Genomic DNA, 20,557 nt, shown 5'->3' with positions numbered 1-20,557 from the left:
TACTCCTTATCCACTCTTGACGATATAATGGATCGGCAACTGCTCAAAGGTATCCATAGAACATTCAAGCAACATCGGCTCATCAAATCTTGGAACGAACACCGGTTCTTGGAGCTTTGGGTGTAAAAAGTACTCTAGAGAAACAGAGTATCTTCTCCTCTCTGTCCACAAAACAAATCTATAGAAACTTTAGGAGTTGATCCATGCTTCTTCTTGGAGCTCTTGACCTGGTCATCTTCATGTACCAACCGATCATATGCCTTCTTGATAGTTGATAAGACATCCAGGATTCATGAACCAGTAGTTTTAGCTTGGAATGATGATGTATGGAATACAAGAGAGAAACCATAGTGAGCTAGGGTTTCCAAAGAAGAATGTGATGAAAGCCAAAGAACATGGCGGAAAAAATTTCTGAATCTAATTTACAACAGTACTTGTTGTTCTTGAATACGTACAGACTATTAAAGACTGAAGAAAACATTAAATTCTAATTAATACTCCTTATTGAGTCTTGACGATATAATGGAGCAACTGCTCAAAGGTCTCCGTAGAACATTCAAGCACAATCCGCTCATCAAATCTTGGATCAAACACGGGTTCTTGGTACTCCTTGAGGAGTTCTTGGAGCTTTGGGTGTGTAAAGTACTTGAGGGGAACTGGGTATTTCTTCTCCTCTTTGCCCACAAACAAATCTATAGAACCTTTCGGAGCTGAACCATGCTTCTTCTTGGACCTCTCGACCTGGTCATCTGCATGTACTAACCGTTCGTATGACTTCTTGGAGTGGCTTCTTCCTAGCTTGTTGATAAGAGATGTAGGATTCATGAACCTCATGGTGTCTGGTAATCTTAAGCTGGGAAAGATTGATTATGGAATTTGTAAGAGAAACGATTGGCGATCGATGGAGCTAGGGTTTCCAAAGAGTAATGTGATGAAAGCCAATGAGTACTGGTGAGAGAATGAGAGTACGTTGATCATGACTACATAATTTATATATTATATAGCGTCGTTTCCAAGTCCAAATACTGGTTACAGTGGAGTAAGTGTAGGTTAAGTTTCTAATTTCTAAGTTTCTATATTTAATATCGATCCGTGGCTCCGTGCCCTTCATTTGTCTGAGTTGGAACCTTCGCAGTCCTATTCCATTAGATTTGACTATAAGCCAAATAACTCGGATTTTTTTTTTTGGCGAGATAAAATCAACTTGGAAATTTCCCTTAAAGGTTCGCATATTTTGTTTTGTCCTAGACTCCTAGGCCTTGAGATTTTTCTTGAAAAATAAGCGTTTTTGAATGAAACTATTGTAAGTGTAGTGTATTAATTTTCCGGTTATGTTCCAAACAAGGATTTTCTATGAACAAATTAAAGAAGATCAAATTATTAATAGATTAAATTACCAAGAAACTCAATTGATTTACAAGATTACTTATTCCTAAATATGAAATACTCATCAAATCCTTAAGAAGACCTTGACGTGAAGTTTTTTTTGCTGACTTGGGGTCAGGTTCCTTGAGTCCCACTCCTACCATACCACTCTGGTTCGATATACTTGTCGAAAATAAAATAGTACATGTTGGGTTTCTTAAGAGTAATAGGATCGGACACAATAGTATAGACTTAGATAGGAGACGCAATGTTACATGACTTGCATCAAATTCTGGAATTCCTTATTGCAAGCCAAAACTTCAAGTTCATCAAAAAAATATTACCATTAATAGAGTAATTCGTGGAAAATCTCAGTTTTAGGTTTATGAAAAGACAGAATTACATAAATAGTCACTGAATTTTAAATAATTCGACACGTTGGTCACTCACTTTTCAAATATATATATCACTTTAGTTACTCAATTTTGATATTGTCTTTTACTTTAGTCATTGCGTCAATTTTATCTGTCAAGATGCTAAAACAAAAAAGGGTAAGGCTATTGCCACCTATTAATTATTTATATTTTTCTAATTTTAAGTTTACTTTGTTCAGACATTTACAGTAGGAAAATGATTTGTGGCCTCAATGAGGCCTAAGATTTGTGGCCTCAATTTTAGGTGGTATGCCATGTCACCTACACACATCAACTATTTGTCAAATCATGCCATGTAACTTTTGAGAAAAATACCATTTTATCCTTCCAAAATCTAATGACTGTTATTTTGGCTTTCTAAAAAAAATTATTTTAGTTTTTTTTTTCATTTTTTCTTTTCATTACACTCATGCTTAGATTTAAATAACAATTTTTTTCTCCAATCAAGAATAGAAAATTTTCATGTAATTCAGTCAATGGATTTGCACATAAATTCGATCACAATAGATTTGCTTAACACATGTATATGAATTCAACCTTTGTTGGGTTCTTGTAAATTTTGAAAATATAGTGTGAAAAATACATATTCATATATATATATATATATATATATTCTTTTGTTCATTTTTTTTTTCTCTTTATTAGCTAGGGTTTAAACGTTATATTTGAGTTTTTTATTTTTTTATTTTTTCCCCCATATATTTAGATTGTACATGATAATTAATGGCTGCTACTAACATGAAATTTTTTATTACCTCTTAATTTAGACATATGTATTTTCCAAAATCAATTTATTAATGCTAGTTTTTTGGATGAAATTAATCAATGTTTGGAAAGAAAAGTTAATGCTTATTTCTTGACACCTAATTCAATATATTAATACTATTTGGAAAGAAAAATTATAGGAAAGAATTTAATTAAATTAAGAAAAATATTGGTCAAAGAATTTGTAGACATATCTCTTAAATTAATACATAATTAATAGCTTATCTTTTTTTTTGTCACCTAATTAAATTCATTATTGTAATTAATTCACCCCCTAGCATCTAAAAGGAAGTATAAAAGGGTAAAGTTGGTGTTGCAATAGTATGATATGGCAAGATATATTATGTGGAATTGAAAATAAAATTTGTATTTGCTTACATGGCATGACACCTAGGATTTGAGGCCACAAATCTTAGGCCTCATTGAGGCTCTATATCATTGCCCGTTACAGTACCCAAAGTACCATTTTTCAATGTAGGGTTTAATTCAAATTCTTTTTCTGTTTGGCTTCCTCCATGTCTCTCTCAATTCTTTTTGGCTTCCTTCTCATCTCTCTCAATCAATCATTCTCATGTAGTCTCAATCAATTAGTCTAATTGGTAGTTGACCGCGCCCCTGAAGTTACCACCGTGCCCACCACATCCCAGGCGAAATCTCTTTTATTTCAAGTTAGAATTTTATGAAATTGTTCGTGAATTCTCTCTTCTATGCTAGAACACTCTTTCGCCAAATGCTCCCAATTTGGCTCTCAGCTTAATTAGCTACAATAATTCATTGAATAAGACATCAATTGTGTTTTTGAAACATGAAACCAAAACCGCAATAATTACCTATTTTTAGGCTCCAAGTAGGTGTTTTCAAACTCCATTATCATTAGTATGATATATTGGTAGCTAACCGCGACCCCGAAGTGATCACCGTGCCCCACCACATCCTAGGCGAAATCTCTTTTATTTCAAGTTAGAATCTTATGAAATTGTTCGTGAATTCTCTTCTATGCTAGAACACTCTTTCGCCAAATGCTCCCAATTTGGCTCTCAGCTTAATTAGCTACAATAATTCATTGAATCAGACATCAATTGCGTTTTTGAAACATGAAACCAAAACCGCAATAATTACCTATTTTTAGGCTCCAAGTAGGTGTTTTTAAACTCCATTATTGTTAGTATGATATATTGGTAGCTAACCGCGACCCCGAAGTGATCACCGTGCCCCACCACATCCTAGGCGAAATCTCTTTTATTTCAAGTTAGAATCTTATGAAATTGTTCGTGAATTCTCTTCTATGCTAGAACACTCTTTCGCCAAATGTTCCCAATTTGGCTCTCAGCTTAATTAGCTACAATAATTCATTGAATAAGACATCAATTGCATTTTTGAAACATGAAACCAAAACCGCAATAATTACCTATTTTTAGGCTCCAAGTAGGTGTTTTCAAACTCCATTATCGTTAGTATGATATATTTTGAAGCATAAAAGTTGTTAGCATAACATGAGAACAATTGAAAATGATGATTGCTAAGAATGAAAGTGTTAGGGTCTAACAATAAATTAAGAAATTAATAATTAAGTTTAAGTACATGTTCTGTAGGGTGTAATAAAAAAAAAGGTTAAATTACCACTACCTACACTTTTAGTCCATAAATTACCATTAGCAGACCTGTTTTTTTTTAATTCTCATGCGGTACTGTTCATGGCCCATGCGGTACTGTTCACTTTTTGAATTATTTCTATTGGTAAGTAATTTACGAATCTGCCCTTGTGAGTTTGATAATGTGAATTAACACTGCTGAATGTCAATAGCATTGTGAAGAAATAATATTTCTATATTCCATCTTTGTTTTTCTTAGAAACAACTCATTTATTTAATAATTTCAAAAACTATTTATAAATATTACAATATGAAACTTGAACAATATATCATTTATTTCTGGCTTTGCTGCTTGCACATACAAGTTGCATTGAATTTCACCTCTTCTCATGGTGAAGAAGTTTCTCCAGTAGGATTTCCTGGAGTACTGACCCTCAATAGTATATTGACCCCCAGTAGTATACTAGCCCCAGTAGTATACTGACCCTCAGTAGTGTACTGATCCCCAGTAGTATACTGACCCTCAGTAGTGTACTGATCCCCAGTAGTATACTGACCCCCAGTAGTATACTAGCTCATTCATCATTTTTCTGATCAATGAGCACAATTGGAGCCTTCTTTTACTATCTTATAAGCGCAATGACAATTAAATGATAAATCGAGGCACTTTATGTCAAAGTTGGATGCAAGAAAAGAGTTCAATCTTTTAGGAGCTAATCATTTAAAGATGCCAATGAATCCCTTTAGCAAAAACAAGCATGTACAGGGCAGAAAATCAGTAAGCAAAAAATTAGACATCCTTTTCCTCTATTACACATGAAGAAAGATTTCAGAAAATAATATGCATAAAACCCAAACAGAACAAGCAAAAAGAAAAATCTGTAAAATCTTAAATTTTAACCGAGGTTATAATTAATTAACCCTCCTATTCGTCAGTGAGAAAAGAAAAGAAATATGCAGAAACTCGTCGCTCATATTTGAAAATCAAGAGAAAGCAACACCACGAAAATGACAGTAACAGAACCCAGTCTAAACCCTTCACCACAATCCAAACCAGAAATTACTACAAACCAGAGCCAATATCCCCAAACAAACAAAAAAAGTTAATCAAACTTTGCGAGCATTTTGAGTGAATCTCTCAGGAAACCGAATAACTTATAATCATGTTTGCATTTCCATACCCTATGAACAGTGCATTAACCTAAAATCACAGAGAAACCAGAGGTCAAAATCGCACCGTAGAGACGGCTCGAATGAGAGAGGAGCTACGAGACGAAGCGTTGAAGAGAGTGAAGTGTCTTCCTCCGGCGGTGAGAGCGAGCGAGTTTGCTGAGCTCAGCCCCTGGTACCTTCCAATCTCCACCTTAGGCTCCCGGAGCACCGCCGTCGTCGCAGCTCCGAACGCCGCCGCCGTCGTCATAGAAAATCAAAACGCCGCCGTATTGTTCGTGGCTTTCAGAAGACGAACTGAGAGAGAGAGAGAGAGAGAATCAGAGGAAAAGGGGAAGAGGGGAAATGAGCTGGGTTGCTTCGCAGCCTTGCTTCGCCGGATTCGCCGCCTCACTTCGCCGGATTCGCCGCCTCACTTCGCCGGATTCGCCGCCTCACTTCGCCGGATTCGCCGCCTCACTTCGCCGGCTTCGCAGCCTCCCTTCGCCGGATTCGCAGCCTCCCTTCGCCGGTTGCTTTGCAGCCTCGGTTCGCCGGATTCGATCTCGATCCAGATCCAGATATGTTCTCTCTCTCTCTCGTCTGTCTTCCTCTATTATGTGTGTTAAGGGACATTTTTGTCAGTAAAAAAAAAAAGAATTTGCCCACGTGTCCACATAGACTTTATGAGCTCACCCCATGAAAATAAGACTCGTGGACTCTGCGTGTGGCAATTATTTGAATGAGTTTGTAGTTATCGGTAATTTGCTCTAAAAAAAATAAATTGTAATTTTTAATAAGATATTGTTATTTATTCTAAATTTATATTAGGATATTTTAGTCTTTCAATAAATCAAAAACTTGTAAGGTGAACAAAGTACTTAGTAGGGTGGCAATAGCCACACCAAAAAATTATGGTCTTTGTATTTTTATCTCTCTCGACCACACTCATATCCTTCTTTTTCAAGATACTCACAATCTTGGTCAAGCTACAAACCCAACCATGCTCGATTTAAAATAGAAATAAATAAAGAAATAATTAGTAAATGAAAATTTTTGTTGTTTGGTTTATTGGGCTAATTAAAGTACCCTAAATTTTAACAATGTTTAACCACAAATTTGACTGCAATGACTAAAGTGACTTGCAAAGTTAAAATTTGAGTGACTAAAGTGATACTTTTAAAAAATCAATGACCAGAGTGTCGAATGGGGTATAATTCAGCGACATTTGTGTAATTCTCCCTTATAAGAATAAGAAAAGAAGTTATGATGTAGACACATAATTTTCTATAAATAGAAATTAAGGAATCTGCAACATAACCATGGCAAGTGGTTCAGTGGATGCACTAGTTCCTCCCACGAGAACGTTCAAGATGTGGAAACCCCACGTCCTGTCGTCCTATGTTCGAACGATGGGTCAGTTTAATATTATTTACAGAACAATAAACGTGACCAGCAGCGAACACTAAGTTGGTTTATTGTTATTCATCTTCTTCGGTGACTTCCTCGCATCTAATCATGAATTTCTTTTTTTCTTTTTGAAAAGATCATGAAATTTCATAGTGTAAGCAAAACCTGCAAATTCATAAAACCAAGATTACTATTAGTACGTAGAGTAACTCCTAGAAAACAATGCTAGACAGAAACCATAAATGGTCATACCAGCCAAAAACAATCAATCGCACACCACCAACCCGATACACCACAAACCAAAAAGTGTTAGGGGAACCAAATGACACAAAATGTTACCGCCACCGACAAGACCTTCGTGGCTCCACTGCGTTGCTTCCAGCTAAACCCAACATCGTCAGTCCCCAATAGAACAGAAACACCAAACCACGCTAGGGAGGGACGAAACAACCTCCATAAACCACCTCTACCGCCTCCAAACCCCAGAATGCAGAGAGTTGCATACTATTTGTGCAGAGGAGATTTAACTTTGGTACAATAGTTGATTTTCTATAATAAGTAAATAAATAAATAAATAAAGGAAAAAAAGTATCCGTTTTTATAAAAATAATTTCCAACTAATTCATCTCTAGCCCTCTAGTTAGTTTCAATCACGTGAATTTATTTAAGAGAAAATCGTCCAAACAGTGTCTGAACTTTTCCAGACTATTAATTTTCATACTTATACTTTAAAAAACCTCATAATGGTACCTGAAGTTTTGGCCCCGACCCAATTTTCGTACCTAGCAACAGTAAAATCGTTAACAGAGTTAACTTTTTAAGGATATTTTCGTCATTTTACTGTTCATCTTCTCTGAAAATCGTCTGCATCCTCTTCTTCTTCTTCTCCTCCACCGAAACCATCACCAACACCTCTCTTGGGCCACTACTGTGGCTTACCGTCCACTGTCGTTGCACTACTTGGTCATTCGCCACACACAACCACGCTACTCGGAACTCCATAAATCAATCAACTTTGGCCGCTGCCTAGGAGCAATCTGAACATCTTCTTCTCTATTCATCACGATAAGATTCCATATTCCATTACAAAATTCCAATCAAATTGGCCAGAATATTCGCACTCACCTCGCCGAAATCCGACCCACCTCGCCGCCAGTTAATGGGTTCTCTCCAAAACCAATGAGACAACCACAATGGGGGAAGAAGAGCAGAGCAGCAGTCAAGGCAAAGAACCAAACCATTCAATCCATCTCATCCCTCATCCCCCTCATCTACTCCATCAAAATCTTCGCCGGAAAATGGAAAACCATAACATCCAAGCTCGAAGAACTCAACTCCGGCCTCGCCGCAGTCGAAAACTCCGACGGAGATTAGGCGTTCTGTCGAAGACTTTAGCTACCATTAATGAGTGCCACGATCTTGCAGAATTACAGGTTACTGAGCCAGAGTTACCGGAACCGGTGATCTCCCGGCGACCCGTGATCCGGAAACGACGCACCCAATCTTGGTGCGTCCGCGACCCAGATCGCTAGGTTGAGCGATGCCTTATCGGTCCTCCATCTAACTTGATGTTTACCCATTTGGTGTTCTTGAATCTGATGTTTCCTCCATCTTCTGCGACTTTGTGGCTCGGCTTGATTATCCTCTTCTGCTTTTTCTAGGTTATCCTCTTTTTTTTTTAAGAGAATGATTTATCCTCTTCCTTTTCTGGAAGAGATTTTGATTCTACAAGAAATTTTGATCACGGTGAAAAAGATAAGCCCTAAGCTGAAGAACAGAGGAAGAGGAAGAATAGAGGAAGAAGACGATGTACAGTTATTGATTTTGCTCTAGCTAATTTTACAAAGAATGGCCGACTCATGAGTAAATTGACTCTGACCATCAACATTGACTCGTACTCTTAACACCTATTACCTCTAAAACAAAAAAAATAATTTAGTTTTGGGCCAAGAGAGGTGTTGGTGATGGTTTCGGTGGAGGAGAAGAAGAGGATGCAGATGATTTTCAGAAAATATGAACAGTAAAATGATGAAAATATCCTTCAAAAGTTAACTCTGTTAACGATTTTACTGTTGCTAGGTACGGAAATTGGGTCGGGGCCAAAACTTCAGGTACCATTATGAGGTTTTTTAAAGTATAGGTATGAAAATTAATAGTCTAGAAAAGTTCAGACACTGTTTGGACGATTTTCCCTTTATTTAATTGTTTCTTTCAGCTTAAAACTCGCTCTTATTGCATTTTGAAAGATATTATGGCAAGGAATATATATGCTGAGCAGCTGGAGGTGAATGTCTAGAAGCCTATTAGCCTAGCTATCTGGAATATCAAGAAAGTAAAAGCCAAAATGCATGAAGTTGATAGATCGTTTAGGGAAAGTCCACTAAATTAAGGAAAGGGAATACTGTGAGAGGTACTAAAACATGAAGTGTATAATTTCCTCCTTTACTTGATATGGCATTAAATAACACACTGAGATTAAAGAAGAAAATCAAGTGAAGAATAAATTTCATATAATTAATTCAATTGACTTGTTTACAGAACCATGGCGGAAAAAATTCGGATCTAATTTACAATAGTAGTTGATGTTCTTGAATACAGACTATGAAAGACTGAAGAAAACATTAAATTCTAATGAAAACTTCTGACTTCTGAGTCTTGACGATATAATGGAGCAACTGCTCAAAGGTCTCCGTAGAACATTCAAGCACAATCGGCTCATCAAATCTTGGATCAAACACGGATTCTTGGTACTCTTTGAGGAGTTCTTGGAGCTTTGGGTGTGTAAAGTACTTGAGGGGAACTGGGTATTTCTTCTCCTCTTTCCCCACGAACAAATCTATAGAACCTTTTGGAGCTGAACCGTGCTTCTTCTTGGACCTCTCGACCTGGTCATCTGCATGTACTAGCCGTTCGTATGACTTCTTGGAGTGGCTTCTTCCTAGCTTGTTGAAAAGACATGCAGGATTCATGAACCTCATGGTGTCTGGTAGTCTTAGCTTGGAAAGATTAGGGATGGAAAGTTGTGAGAGAAACGATTGGGATCGAGTTAGGGTTTCCAAAAGAGAATGTACGTGATGGAGGGCAATGAGGTGAGAGATATGATCAGGACTACTTACGTATTTTATATATAGTTAGAGTCGGTTCCCAGTGCAACGGGATTGATTACACTAAGAGTGTTGGCCAAGTTTCTAATTTCTTTTGTGGGAAATCTATTATGATTTCGATCAGTGCCCTTCATTCGTATCAGCTGGTCCTTCTTGGTCCTATGCCAGCGTAGATTTAAATATCCAAACAACTTGGAAGCATGTCATATTTCACTTCTTGTCTTATGTGTATACTTGATCGATTTTAATCATTTTATTGACTAATATTATGCTAATTAACTAGGGCAAATTTAGTTTGTCTTTAACGTGTTTCCGGTCAATATAGCTTAGAAAACCTGCAAGTTAATTAGCATTCTATAACATGGGTTTTTCATGGAAAAATTTAAACAAGCAGATCAAATTAGTAATAAATTGACCAATATATTCTATTGTTGGATGGTGTTTACTTACTTGGTCGGCCAGAGTGGTACGTACGTGCTTGCAAACAAATGACGATTATTTGGAGGTATTGGCCGGTACTTTGGTAGGGTGACCTTGACGTTGAGTTTTTGTACAGCTTTGTTCAAAATTCTTACCACACAAAATAATAGTCGCTGGGTTTCTTATGAGAGATAACATCAAACCAATATTAAAGGACACCACATCTACTTTCCGTATAATTTTTGTGGCTTTATGAGGGATAAAAATATTAGGGTCATTGACCCAAAACACCAAAATTAACTAAAATTATCCCACTTACCTCAACAATAAATTTGTATTCTCACTAACTCAATTTAAAGCAAAATAACAATTTTACCCTTAACCTAATTAATAAATTACATTTTATGCCTCTCTCTCTCTCTCCATATGTAACAAAGGGGTGAGCGTAAAATAGTCTAAAATAAATAAATAAATAAAAACTTAATTGGGTATTAAGAGCATCTTTATTAGCAGACTCTCTATTTTAGATCCTTAGTTATTTTAGAGAACATGTTTAGTTTTTTTATCTATTTTAGCAGCTGCACCAGACTCCTAAGTGGCTCTCTATTATAACTGTTAGCTATCTCGCTCCTAAATATAGAGAGCGAGATGAGTCTCTCTATAATTTAAAACATTCATTTTGAGTTATTTTATTAATTAAATTAGAAATACATTTAAACTATTAATCTTCATTTAAAAAGTAATATAAATTCAAAATTAGCTAAAATAGAGAGCAGTACTAATACAGACGTGTTTCTAAAGTGGCTAGCTAAAATGACTTTTTATCTACTTTAGCTAAAATTTGACTCAAAAATGGCTAGCATTGCTAAAGATGGTCTAAGGAAGACCTTATTAGAGTATTTATGGGTAAAAGAGAATTAAAAAAACTTAATGAGGTAAGTGAGATAAATGACCCTATCTAGAATTAGGGTAAATGGACAAAAAACCAAAATACTATGTGATTAGTAGAAGTGGCATTATTACTTATTATTATTAGGGAAAATTTTACAAACGGTACCCGAATTAAGACCCACTCTAAACTTTAGTACCCGACTATGCAAAACTACAACTTTGGTACCCGAACTTTGAAGTCCTACCCAATATTCATACATGTCGTCTATGACAGTGTTAAATAACAATTCAGGTGTTAAATTTGGAGGGGTATTTTGGTCATTTCGTAGCCTTCTCTTTTGCAGATCCCTTCTCCTCCTCGTCTCCTTCATCTGGGTTTCGTAACCTTCTCTTTCTGACTCACCTGCCAATCCAGCAAATCAACAACAACAATCTCAGCCACCCCGTTTTCGGGTTGAGGCTCTTCCAACTCTTTGGGATTGGAAACCTCAACAACTGTAGCAACTCTTGAGTTCTCGCAATCGAAAATCCCTCCCTCTTTGATCAAAAGAGGATCAATCAATGCAATTGCTGCTCAAATTCAAAATGCAACCCTTAAATGAAACTCAAATTCCATTCACAACAAAAACCCAAATGCCATTCCACCTAAAGCTTTCACCTTTATCAAAATCTCAATGTTACAGCAAAAACCCAACAAAACTGAAATGCAATTCCACCTAAAGCTTCCAGCTTTATCAAAATCTCACACTTACAGCAAAAACCCAGATCAAAATAGACTCTGAAAGCTTGAATCGACTTACAAGACCAGTCATCGGTGAGTTTCTGACTTTGAAACACGAATGTGTTCCAGCCTCTCTCCACGGCGGCCGCCATGACCTGCTTCCCTTAATTCGGCGCAGCAAATCCGGCCAAGTCCCGGTGCCCCAGACCTCTTGGCCGGCGCTTCCTCCGTTAGCCAGCCTCCATCACCACACCCACCACCTCCCCATATTTGCCCAGAAAGAACGAACCAGAAGGAAGAAGAAGACGCAAAAAAAAAAAAAAAAAAAAAAAAAAAAATTCCCATGGAGAGACGATTTTGCCCATAGAAAAAATAAGCCCTAACGGCGTTATTAACGGAAGGCATCAATATTGTGTGAGATTTCAATGTTGAGGTACCATTGTTATAGTTTTAAAGATTGAGGTACCGAAATGATGAATGGACTTTATTTCGGGTACTATTTGTAAAATTTTCTCTTATTAATATTTTTTTTGAATAGGAATTGATTGCATGAATAATCAAACCATGAAAACAGGCCAGAGCTTACAAAGCTTACACAAGTAACTAGTCGATGACCAAGAGAACCTATCTAAGCCTAAAAAAACTCATTAAGAACTAAGGGACGCTCGCTAAACACAAGCCTAACTAAGCAAGACAAACCTCGCTTCCTAAGGCAAAATCAATTATCTAGCCTATTTTGCCTACACGCAATTGTGGTACAAAAGCAAACTAGAAACATCTTAGAAAAGCCTATAGAGATTTAACCCTCCGGTAAACAAGACTTGCATTCAGAATGTCTAAATGATACGAGATCTAGATAAGAGCCAACTCTTTCCCCTTAGGGTTGGAATTAGCTCCATCTTCAGCATCCAACAACCTCGGCAACAGGTTGGTCTTCGTGTTGTTCCTCTTGTTCTGCTTACCTTGGTCTTCATCCTTCTTGACCACTGTGCTTTTGCCTGCAGTACCATAGGGCATTTTGTTGAGACTTCCGACAGGACGTCCACGCTTTCTCTTTGGTTTCTCCATAGCACCAGTATGTGCTTCAACAAGACCCATAGTCACTGCATCTAGGTTGTGTTTACCTATAGCCAAGCTGAGACGAAGCTTTTTTGGAGAGATGAGTACCTCCTCTCCTTCTCGGTGACGACGCACCCCTGTAATGGATGGGACCTCCTGTCGGGGTTCCTCAAGTTCTCGAATATGCACATGTCGTGTAGTTCGGTGCATGTTCCCAGCTTTCTGCTGCAGGAGGACATCTGGAATAACTCGAGGAACCTGTGCTTGGAAAACTAGGGTTTGGCCATTTGCCAAACCCCTAGTTGCAGTCGCACTTGTTTCCGGTCTACCACGCAGTACCGCCAAGGCTGATGGCGGCGCCACCGTCCCTATTGTCCCCTGATCATCCTCCAGCAACTCCGGCCCGGAGTATGGCAATCCCACATGGGTAACGAGCCCACAGCGGTGACACCGGCCAAACAGCTTGTCGTATTTGAATTGTACAACAAACTGGACCTCATCCTCAACCCAGAAACGACGTCGGAGCAGCAATGGCGTCGCATATGCAATTTCCACCCGGATTCGTAGCACCCTCGTCCGGAAAGCTGTCCGGTCAAATTCCATAAACTCCCCGATGGTGCTGCCTATAAGACGCATGATTCTTTCCGACCTAAACGCCGGAGGAACACCCAGTAACGTCATCCAGTAGGATGACTTCTCCAGCGGCACTGACATCACGGGGCTCACCCCATCATACTCTGCTAGCGCTATTGGGGCTCAATTGAAACCCCACGGACCGCCCTTCCAAACCCTAGCCCTGTCGATCGGATCCGAGCAGGAAATCAACACACGATCATCTTCACCCGCCTCATCGATATGAAGAGTACCATTAGTCCTCCTTGCAGATCTGAACATCCCCATGAAAGACCGGCGTGCATAGTCCCTTGCAGTCAATAACTTTCCAAGCATAAAAACCTCTGGTTGTCACAGTCCCTTGGACGGTCGCAGATCAACAGGCCGCTTCCCATCTGCAATAGCAAGGGAGGAGGCAAGTCTTGCTGCCATTGCATCAACAGAGGCCATCCTTTGTTGAAATTTTTTTTTTCTCACAGACGCAAACCCTAACCCTAAGAGAGTATTGCGGCTTCTCTTGCAGTTGTAGTAGAAGTGGCATTATATGTTATTGGCCCTTAAACTTATTAAAGACGGCAAAAGTAGAAATGCAACATGAAAATTAAATATTTGAAATAATAATATTTTTACAATTAAAGGTGCCTACTTAAGATCAAATTAAATATTTAGGCATTCTTCAGTGACTTCCGAGCATCAAATCATGAAATTTCTTATTGTAAGCAAAATTTGCGAGTTCATATAATCAAGATTACCATCAGTACGTAGAGTAATTCGTAGAAAGTCTCCTTTTTAGGTCTACAAAATAACAAAAATTATAAAGTAGACACATAGTTTTCTATAAATTGATTCAACAGCTGCTCCGATCGATAACAACACTACACCAATTTTTCAATCAGACAACACATATCAGACGACAGCAAACATTTTAACTGTCGTCTGAAATAATCAGACAACAGCAAAAAAAAATATGTCGTCTGAATTTTCGAATCCAACGACAGTCATTACTTGGCTCTTGTGCAATTACTTTTCAGACAATGGTTGATATAATAGATGTTGTCTGAATGGATCAATTCAGACAACAGTTATTATTTCAATGTTGTCCAAGGTTTATTCAGACAATGGTTGATTTTTGATGTTGTCTGAATGGATCAATTCAGACAACAGTTATTATTTCAATGTTGTCCAAGGTTTATTCAGACAATGGTTGATTTTTGATGTTGTCTGATTGTTCAATCACACAACTGTTATTCATTGTTTGTTGTGCAATAACTTTTAAGTCAATACTTGCTAAAAGATATTGTCTGATTTGGTTTCACACAACTGTTTTTATTCATCTGTTGTCACATTATCTTCAGACAATGCACCCTAAATGTTGTTGTCTGAAGTTAGATTCCCCTAGGGGTCATCATGGGCCGGGCTAGGGCCGGCCCTACCCTAAATTTTAGGGCTTAGGGTCGGGCCGGGCCGGGCCTAGTCAAAGTCAACAAAATTTAGGGCCGGGTAGGGTCGAGTCAGGGCTTAAATATGCTAGCCCTTACCCGCCCGAAAAGCCCGATCGGTTAGGGCCGAAAGGGCCGGGTCGGGCTGGCCCTCAAATAGGGCCGAAATGGGCCAAAAAAGGGCCTTATTTTGTTTAACAAAAAAAAACATTATTTTTTTCTTCTCAAAATATGGCTTAATGGTATATATTGGTAATAAAAGACTCATTGTTTTTTATTGAACATATTTAATACACACACACACACTTGTAACTTATAACATTTATTAATATTAGTTAAGGTGGTTATATTCAATTAAGAGCATATTTGTTTTATGTTCTATTTAGGGTATTGAATTGACCGGGTAGATCGAGGTCCAAACGAAGGCGGAAATTGCTGAAATTTCTACCACTAACATATATTCATATGCAAATAACATCCAGCGGTGCATTTTAAAAAATTCCATTTCGTCCCCCATTTTGCTCATGGAGGGTAACAAGCCTAATAAACTAGTTATACTACATTACAAGACATAGGGCGGATTATGTGCGATCCAAAAATTTTGAAATGAAAATCGATCAATCGGAAAATTCTTATATGTTTATACAATAGTGATAGGTATTGTGTAAAGAAATTAGGCCGATCCGCCGTGAATAAGGCACCTAACGGAGCGGTCAACGCTTTGCACAAGCAAACTTCCCTAAGGGGAGCGGCACCATGCGCGGACAAACGTTGCGGAATTTTGACATCCATAAGTAGACCCCCTACCCATGAGAGTGTGGGAGCTGAAATTTCGAAAAAAATGAATTGCCAAGGACCGGTTAAGAGCATATTTGTTTTATGTTCTATTTAGGGTATTGAGTTGACCGGGTAGATCGAGGTCCAAACGAAGGCGGAAATTGCTGAAATTTCTACCACTAACATATATTCATATGAAAATAACATCCAGCGGTGAATTTTAAAAAATTCCATTTCGTCCCCCATTTTGCTCATGGAGGGTAACAAGCCTAATAAACTAGTTATACTACATTACAAGACATATAAGGATTATGTGCGATCCAAAAATTTTGAAATGAAAATCGATCAATCGGAAAATTCTTATATGTTTATACAATAGTGATAGGTATTGTGTAAAGAAATTAGGCCGATCCGCCGTGAATAAGGCACCTAACGGAGCGGTCAACGCTTTGCACAAGCAAACTTCCCTAAGGAGAGTGGCACCATGCGCGGACAAACGTTGCGGAATTTTGACATCCATAAGTAGACCCCCTACCCATGAGAGTGTGGGAGCTGAAATATTGAAAAAAGTGAATTTCCAAGGACCGGTTAAGAGCATATTTGTTTTATGTTCTATTTAGGGTATTGAGTTGACCGGGTAGATCGAGGTCCAAACGAAGGCGGAAATTGGTGAAATTTCTACCACTAACATATATTCATATGCAAATAACATCCAGCGGTGCATTTTAAAAAATTACATTTCGTCCCCCATTTTGCTCATTAAGAAGTTAACATTACATTGGTAAAAAGGTTTCAACTCGACCAATTGATTATTTTTAGTTATGTTGATTACTTGATTTATTTCAAAATTGGTATTACATGAATATATTGTCCAATTGAAATAATAGCTTTGTAATTATTACAGTTAATTAGTTAACAGTAATTATTGGTAAATATTAAAATACCCATAAGATTATATTAAAATGGCGGCGTTTTTGCCGAATTAACGGTTAATTCTTAAAAAAAAAATTATATTTTTCTTCTCAAAATATGGCTCAATTTAAAAGACTCATTTCCTAATATGGCAGATTGAAATAATTTTCTACACTTCCATAGCTATATGATGAGGCCTAGATTCCCTCCCCCCCCTCTCCCTAAAAAACTTTTGTTAAAATTTTTGCGGGAATCACAAAAACCGGAGCGGTGAACTTAAAATTAAAACAGTTGAAGGTGGGAACAAAAATTTTAATTCCCACACTTGGATATATTTTCCCACACTTGCATTTACTCCCCAAACCCTAACCGAGAACAACTCATTTTCTCCCAACTCTCCTCTTCATCCTTCCCCGCCTCCGACCAACACTTTTCTCTCTTCTCCTTCTCTCTCGCTTCGTTGTCCTTCCAAACCCTACTCTCTCTCTCAGTTTCTAGTTCACCAACCTCGAGAAATTCAAGAGCTCCGCGGCTCCGATTCATTTCACAGAGATCGAGGGATTCGAGGTCGGAGATTTCCCGACGGTGAGTTTGAATTCGGAATTGGTGCGGAAGCTGGAGTCGGCGCTTGGGGTTTCGCTGGGAGGCTCGGTGACTGACATGGCGGTGGTGATAGCGACGACTTCAATTGAGTTGATAATTGGGTTTTTGGTGGTGCTGTGGCGGAGATCGTCTGATAAGACTAGTTGGGTGGTGAAGCAGCTGGCTCTGAGCTCCAGCGGTCCAGCCTCCAGGTATCTCTCTCACCCTCTCCGTCTTCTTCTCCTCATCTTCTTCTCTTCTTCTTCTTCTTCTTCTTCTCCTTTATATTTGAATATTCCTTTTTTTTTTTTGAAGTTTATGATCTTCATCAGTTCTTCGGCAGCTCGGCCCTTGAGGCATGATCAGTTGCTGCCTTGCTGGGTTATTCACTCCAGTCACTCCACCGAATCTAGGATGTTAAAGAGGTATTATAAGACAACCCAATTCATCTCCAAATTGATAAAACCCAAATTGAAATTGTTAAAACTAATGAAATTGTTAATTCTGATAAATCCCAGTTCTTGGGTGGGTTGGATTTGCTGAATTTGTGCGTGTAATTTTCTAGCTAGTCATTCATTTAATTCAATTACCAATTTTGACATCATTGCTTGGAATTTGGAATGATATCGAAGTCCATCGTTTGATGTGGTATAAGGAATGTGAGGCAAATTTTCCTCACTGTAAAATCCTGTGTTACTGATTAAACTGAAGAGACCTATACCAAAACGAAAAATTTTATCGAAGAGAGGAGCTACTAGCCTACTACGTACCTATATAGATATCTAGCTTTATCTAATTTGCAGTCTAATGAATTTGTGGGTTGCTGAATTAGGCTAATACATTTGAGTGGAGATGCTTGAATATTGATTTCTTTTATTCATCCTCTGTGCAGGAGCTGTGTGAATCAGAGGGCCACAAATGAAAGCTTGAAGAGAATAAAGGTAATTAAATCTGTTCAAGTTTCCATCAACGTTATAGTATAGTTTGAAACCTCATAACTAACTCACTTTGGTATACAAATATGGTACTCATATGTATGGAGATGATGTATTAGGGTGATTGGAACACTGCATTGTATTCTAAGCAGTTTAACTTCTCTGATAAAACAAAGCATACATGAGTAATGATTTAACTGATAATTCAATGTTAAGAACAGATGAAGAAAACAAAGTATACATGAGTAATGATTTCAGTGCTCGACAGTCTAAAGTTCATTGGGAGTATTAGCAATAATTTTTTAACTTCTGTTGCAATGAATTTCTCAGTTTGATATTATTGCTAGGGGATGCTGGGACCAAGGTTTCGATTATATTTACATACATGCATTTTTTCATTTCTTTCTCAATTTGCACAAGAGAAAACTGAGAATTGATATATCACATCTGTGTTTTTAATGTTAAACTGTGATTGATTTTGTATGCAGGTTTCACCTGCTACTACTATTATTGCTGCAACTGATTTATCTGTTGTGAAATAGGTGTGCAAGGTCGGTGATTTGAAGAAAGGAAGCTTCCTGTGACTTGTTTCAGAGAACTCCATCAATGTACACCAGAGGTAATTCTCCATTTCTACTCTTCTTTCCCACTCTCACACTCACCGTCTCTGTTGCTTAGTCATTTAAAAGCCATCATATTTGACTCTATTATATTCTTGAATAGATGATTGTCAGGTTGTATTATTGGTTTTCATGGATGACTCTCTGGGTTGTATTTGTAGTTTTATGGACAAACCAATCTTGGATGATGTAGTGAAATGACTGGTTTGCCATACTGTAATCACACCTAGTTGACAGTATTATATGTCTAATGATCTAATCAGTACAAATTATAGTTGACCCAGCTGACCATTTCATCTGTTTGCATGAACTTGAATCAAAAGGTTTTGAGATTTTCCATATCTGGTGGGTGTTGGATTGATGAAATCAACTGAATGAGCCACATGCCCAAATGGGTAACCTCTGAAATATTGTAATTTTATATTATCTACATGTTGTAAGATGAGGATTTCTTTTTTCAATGGATAGAACTTGGAATCTCACATGTGCTAACTTTTACAGTGATGTTTGATTTGTCACCTTGTAAATTGCAGGTGATCTTTCTATGAACTGGAAGGGGACCTTTGGTTTTTTGGCAGACTAATTGAGCCGGCGATTGCTTCTTTGGGCTATAACCATGTCTGCTTATGGCCACCATATGGAGCAAGAGTACTCCGCCCAGAGTCTTTCGAGTCGTGAAGTTTCTGGTATGTGACACCATTCTACAAACTTTGGGAATTTTTAACTTACTTGGACTTGTCATGAATGTTGGTGTGCAAAAACTTTGGGACTTCCTATAATCTGAGATCGACATAGTAGAGGACCAAATATTCAATCTTCTTTTGATTTTGTTAGTATAAGGAGTGACAAAATAATATGAGTTTGTTTTGGTGCCTGCAATTTAACAAAGTTAGATATCATAGTATGAATTGGTTTTTTTTACCATTTTCTGCCTACAATTTAACAAAGTCAGATATCATTTGGATAGGACAATAATTGGTAAAAGTATACTAATGCAAGGATTTTACAAAGTCCTGGCAATAATTCCTGCGCATTAACTATGCCTTTTGTTTCAGTGGCAGCGACGATCCGAATTGTTCTACACCCAAAAGGATGTTGATGTTGTGAGGTCAGAGTGGGCTAAGTTTGTGATGAAGTATCATATTGCATAGCTGTGATGGTTGTTCAAGGCAGGGCTCTTATTTTGGTATTTTGATCACCTGCCTCCTGCTAGCTGGTTTTAGTTTTTGCTTTAGTTATAGGCATGGTTAATGCGCAGTTGAAGGCATTTTTGTTTTGGTATTTTGATGAGCCTCCTGCTAGCTAGTTTTAGTTTTTGCTTTAGTTATAGGCATGGTTAATGCAATGTGGACGCGTTTATGTTTTCAGGCTTTATGCAGTTATAGCCACTTAGGCAATGTTAATTCTTATGTAAATGTTGGGATGAATATTGCTGATGAATGAAATGGCTTTTGGAATCAAGGATGTGTTCAATTGTACAGAATGTATGTCTTCTCTTATATCTCAGACAATTCAAAACCAACAGCAAACCATTGTCTAACAAATGAACATGATGAAAAAAGAAAGAAAAATCTGTTGTCTGAATCATCTATCTACAATAGTTATTAAACATATTCAGTTGTCTAACAAGATATAACACAAAAAAATAATAATATGTTCTGTTGTCTGATGAAAACGAAGACCACAGAGAATTGAAAAGCTACAATTGTATGAATTGATCAACTAGTACAACATCTTGGGAGGCCATATGGTTGAAAAGAGACTTTAAGG

General features: G+C 37.7%; 2 protein-coding genes across 3 annotated transcripts; one reads left to right on the top strand and one right to left on the bottom strand.

Moving 5' to 3' along the window:
- Nucleotides 1–501: 501 nt before the first annotated feature.
- Nucleotides 502–834, bottom strand: LOC133723035 (protein SMALL AUXIN UP-REGULATED RNA 12-like). Its single transcript, XM_062149872.1, has one exon. The coding sequence runs from the start codon at nt 832–834 to the stop codon at nt 502–504; it is 333 nt and encodes a 110-aa protein (XP_062005856.1).
- A 16,068-nt stretch (nt 835–16,902) lies between these two features.
- LOC133722668 (uncharacterized) lies at nt 16,903–20,287 on the top strand. 2 transcript variants are annotated; one of them, XR_009852897.1, is made up of 5 exons: nt 16,903–17,444; nt 17,576–17,657; nt 18,125–18,173; nt 18,656–18,718; nt 19,843–20,172. XR_009852897.1 is itself a non-coding variant. In XM_062149538.1 (5 exons), the coding sequence occupies exons 1-4, from the start codon at nt 17,311–17,313 to the stop codon at nt 18,707–18,709; spliced, it is 330 nt and encodes a 109-aa protein (XP_062005522.1). In that variant the 5' UTR covers nt 16,903–17,310; the 3' UTR covers nt 18,710–18,718; nt 19,843–20,287. The 2 variants fall into 2 exon arrangements, 1 of the variants encoding a protein (XP_062005522.1); XM_062149538.1 differs by having other exon boundaries at nt 17,565–17,657; nt 19,843–20,287.
- The last annotated feature ends 270 nt before the right edge of the window (nt 20,288–20,557 follow it).

Source organism: Rosa rugosa, chromosome 7, assembly GCF_958449725.1.
Source record: "Rosa rugosa chromosome 7, drRosRugo1.1, whole genome shotgun sequence".
Lineage (NCBI taxonomy): Eukaryota > Viridiplantae > Streptophyta > Magnoliopsida > Rosales > Rosaceae > Rosa > Rosa rugosa.
This window is presented reverse-complemented; position numbering and strand designations above follow the sequence as displayed.

What these genes read in the sequence shown, in the direction of transcription:
- LOC133723035 (XM_062149872.1), bottom strand. Translation starts at nt 834, where the DNA reads ATGAGGTTCATGAATCCTACATCTCTTATCAACAAGCTAGGAAGAAGC.
- LOC133722668 (XM_062149538.1), top strand. Translation starts at nt 17,311, where the DNA reads ATGGCGGTGGTGATAGCGACGACTTCAATTGAGTTGATAATTGGGTTT. An exon ending in TCCAGCGGTCCAGCCTCCAG is followed by an intron (nt 17,445 to 17,564) that starts GTATCTCTCTCA and finishes GATCTTCATCAG; the next exon opens with TTCTTCGGCAGCTCGGCCCT. An exon ending in GAATCTAGGATGTTAAAGAG is followed by an intron (nt 17,658 to 18,124) that starts GTATTATAAGAC and finishes TCCTCTGTGCAG; the next exon opens with GAGCTGTGTGAATCAGAGGG.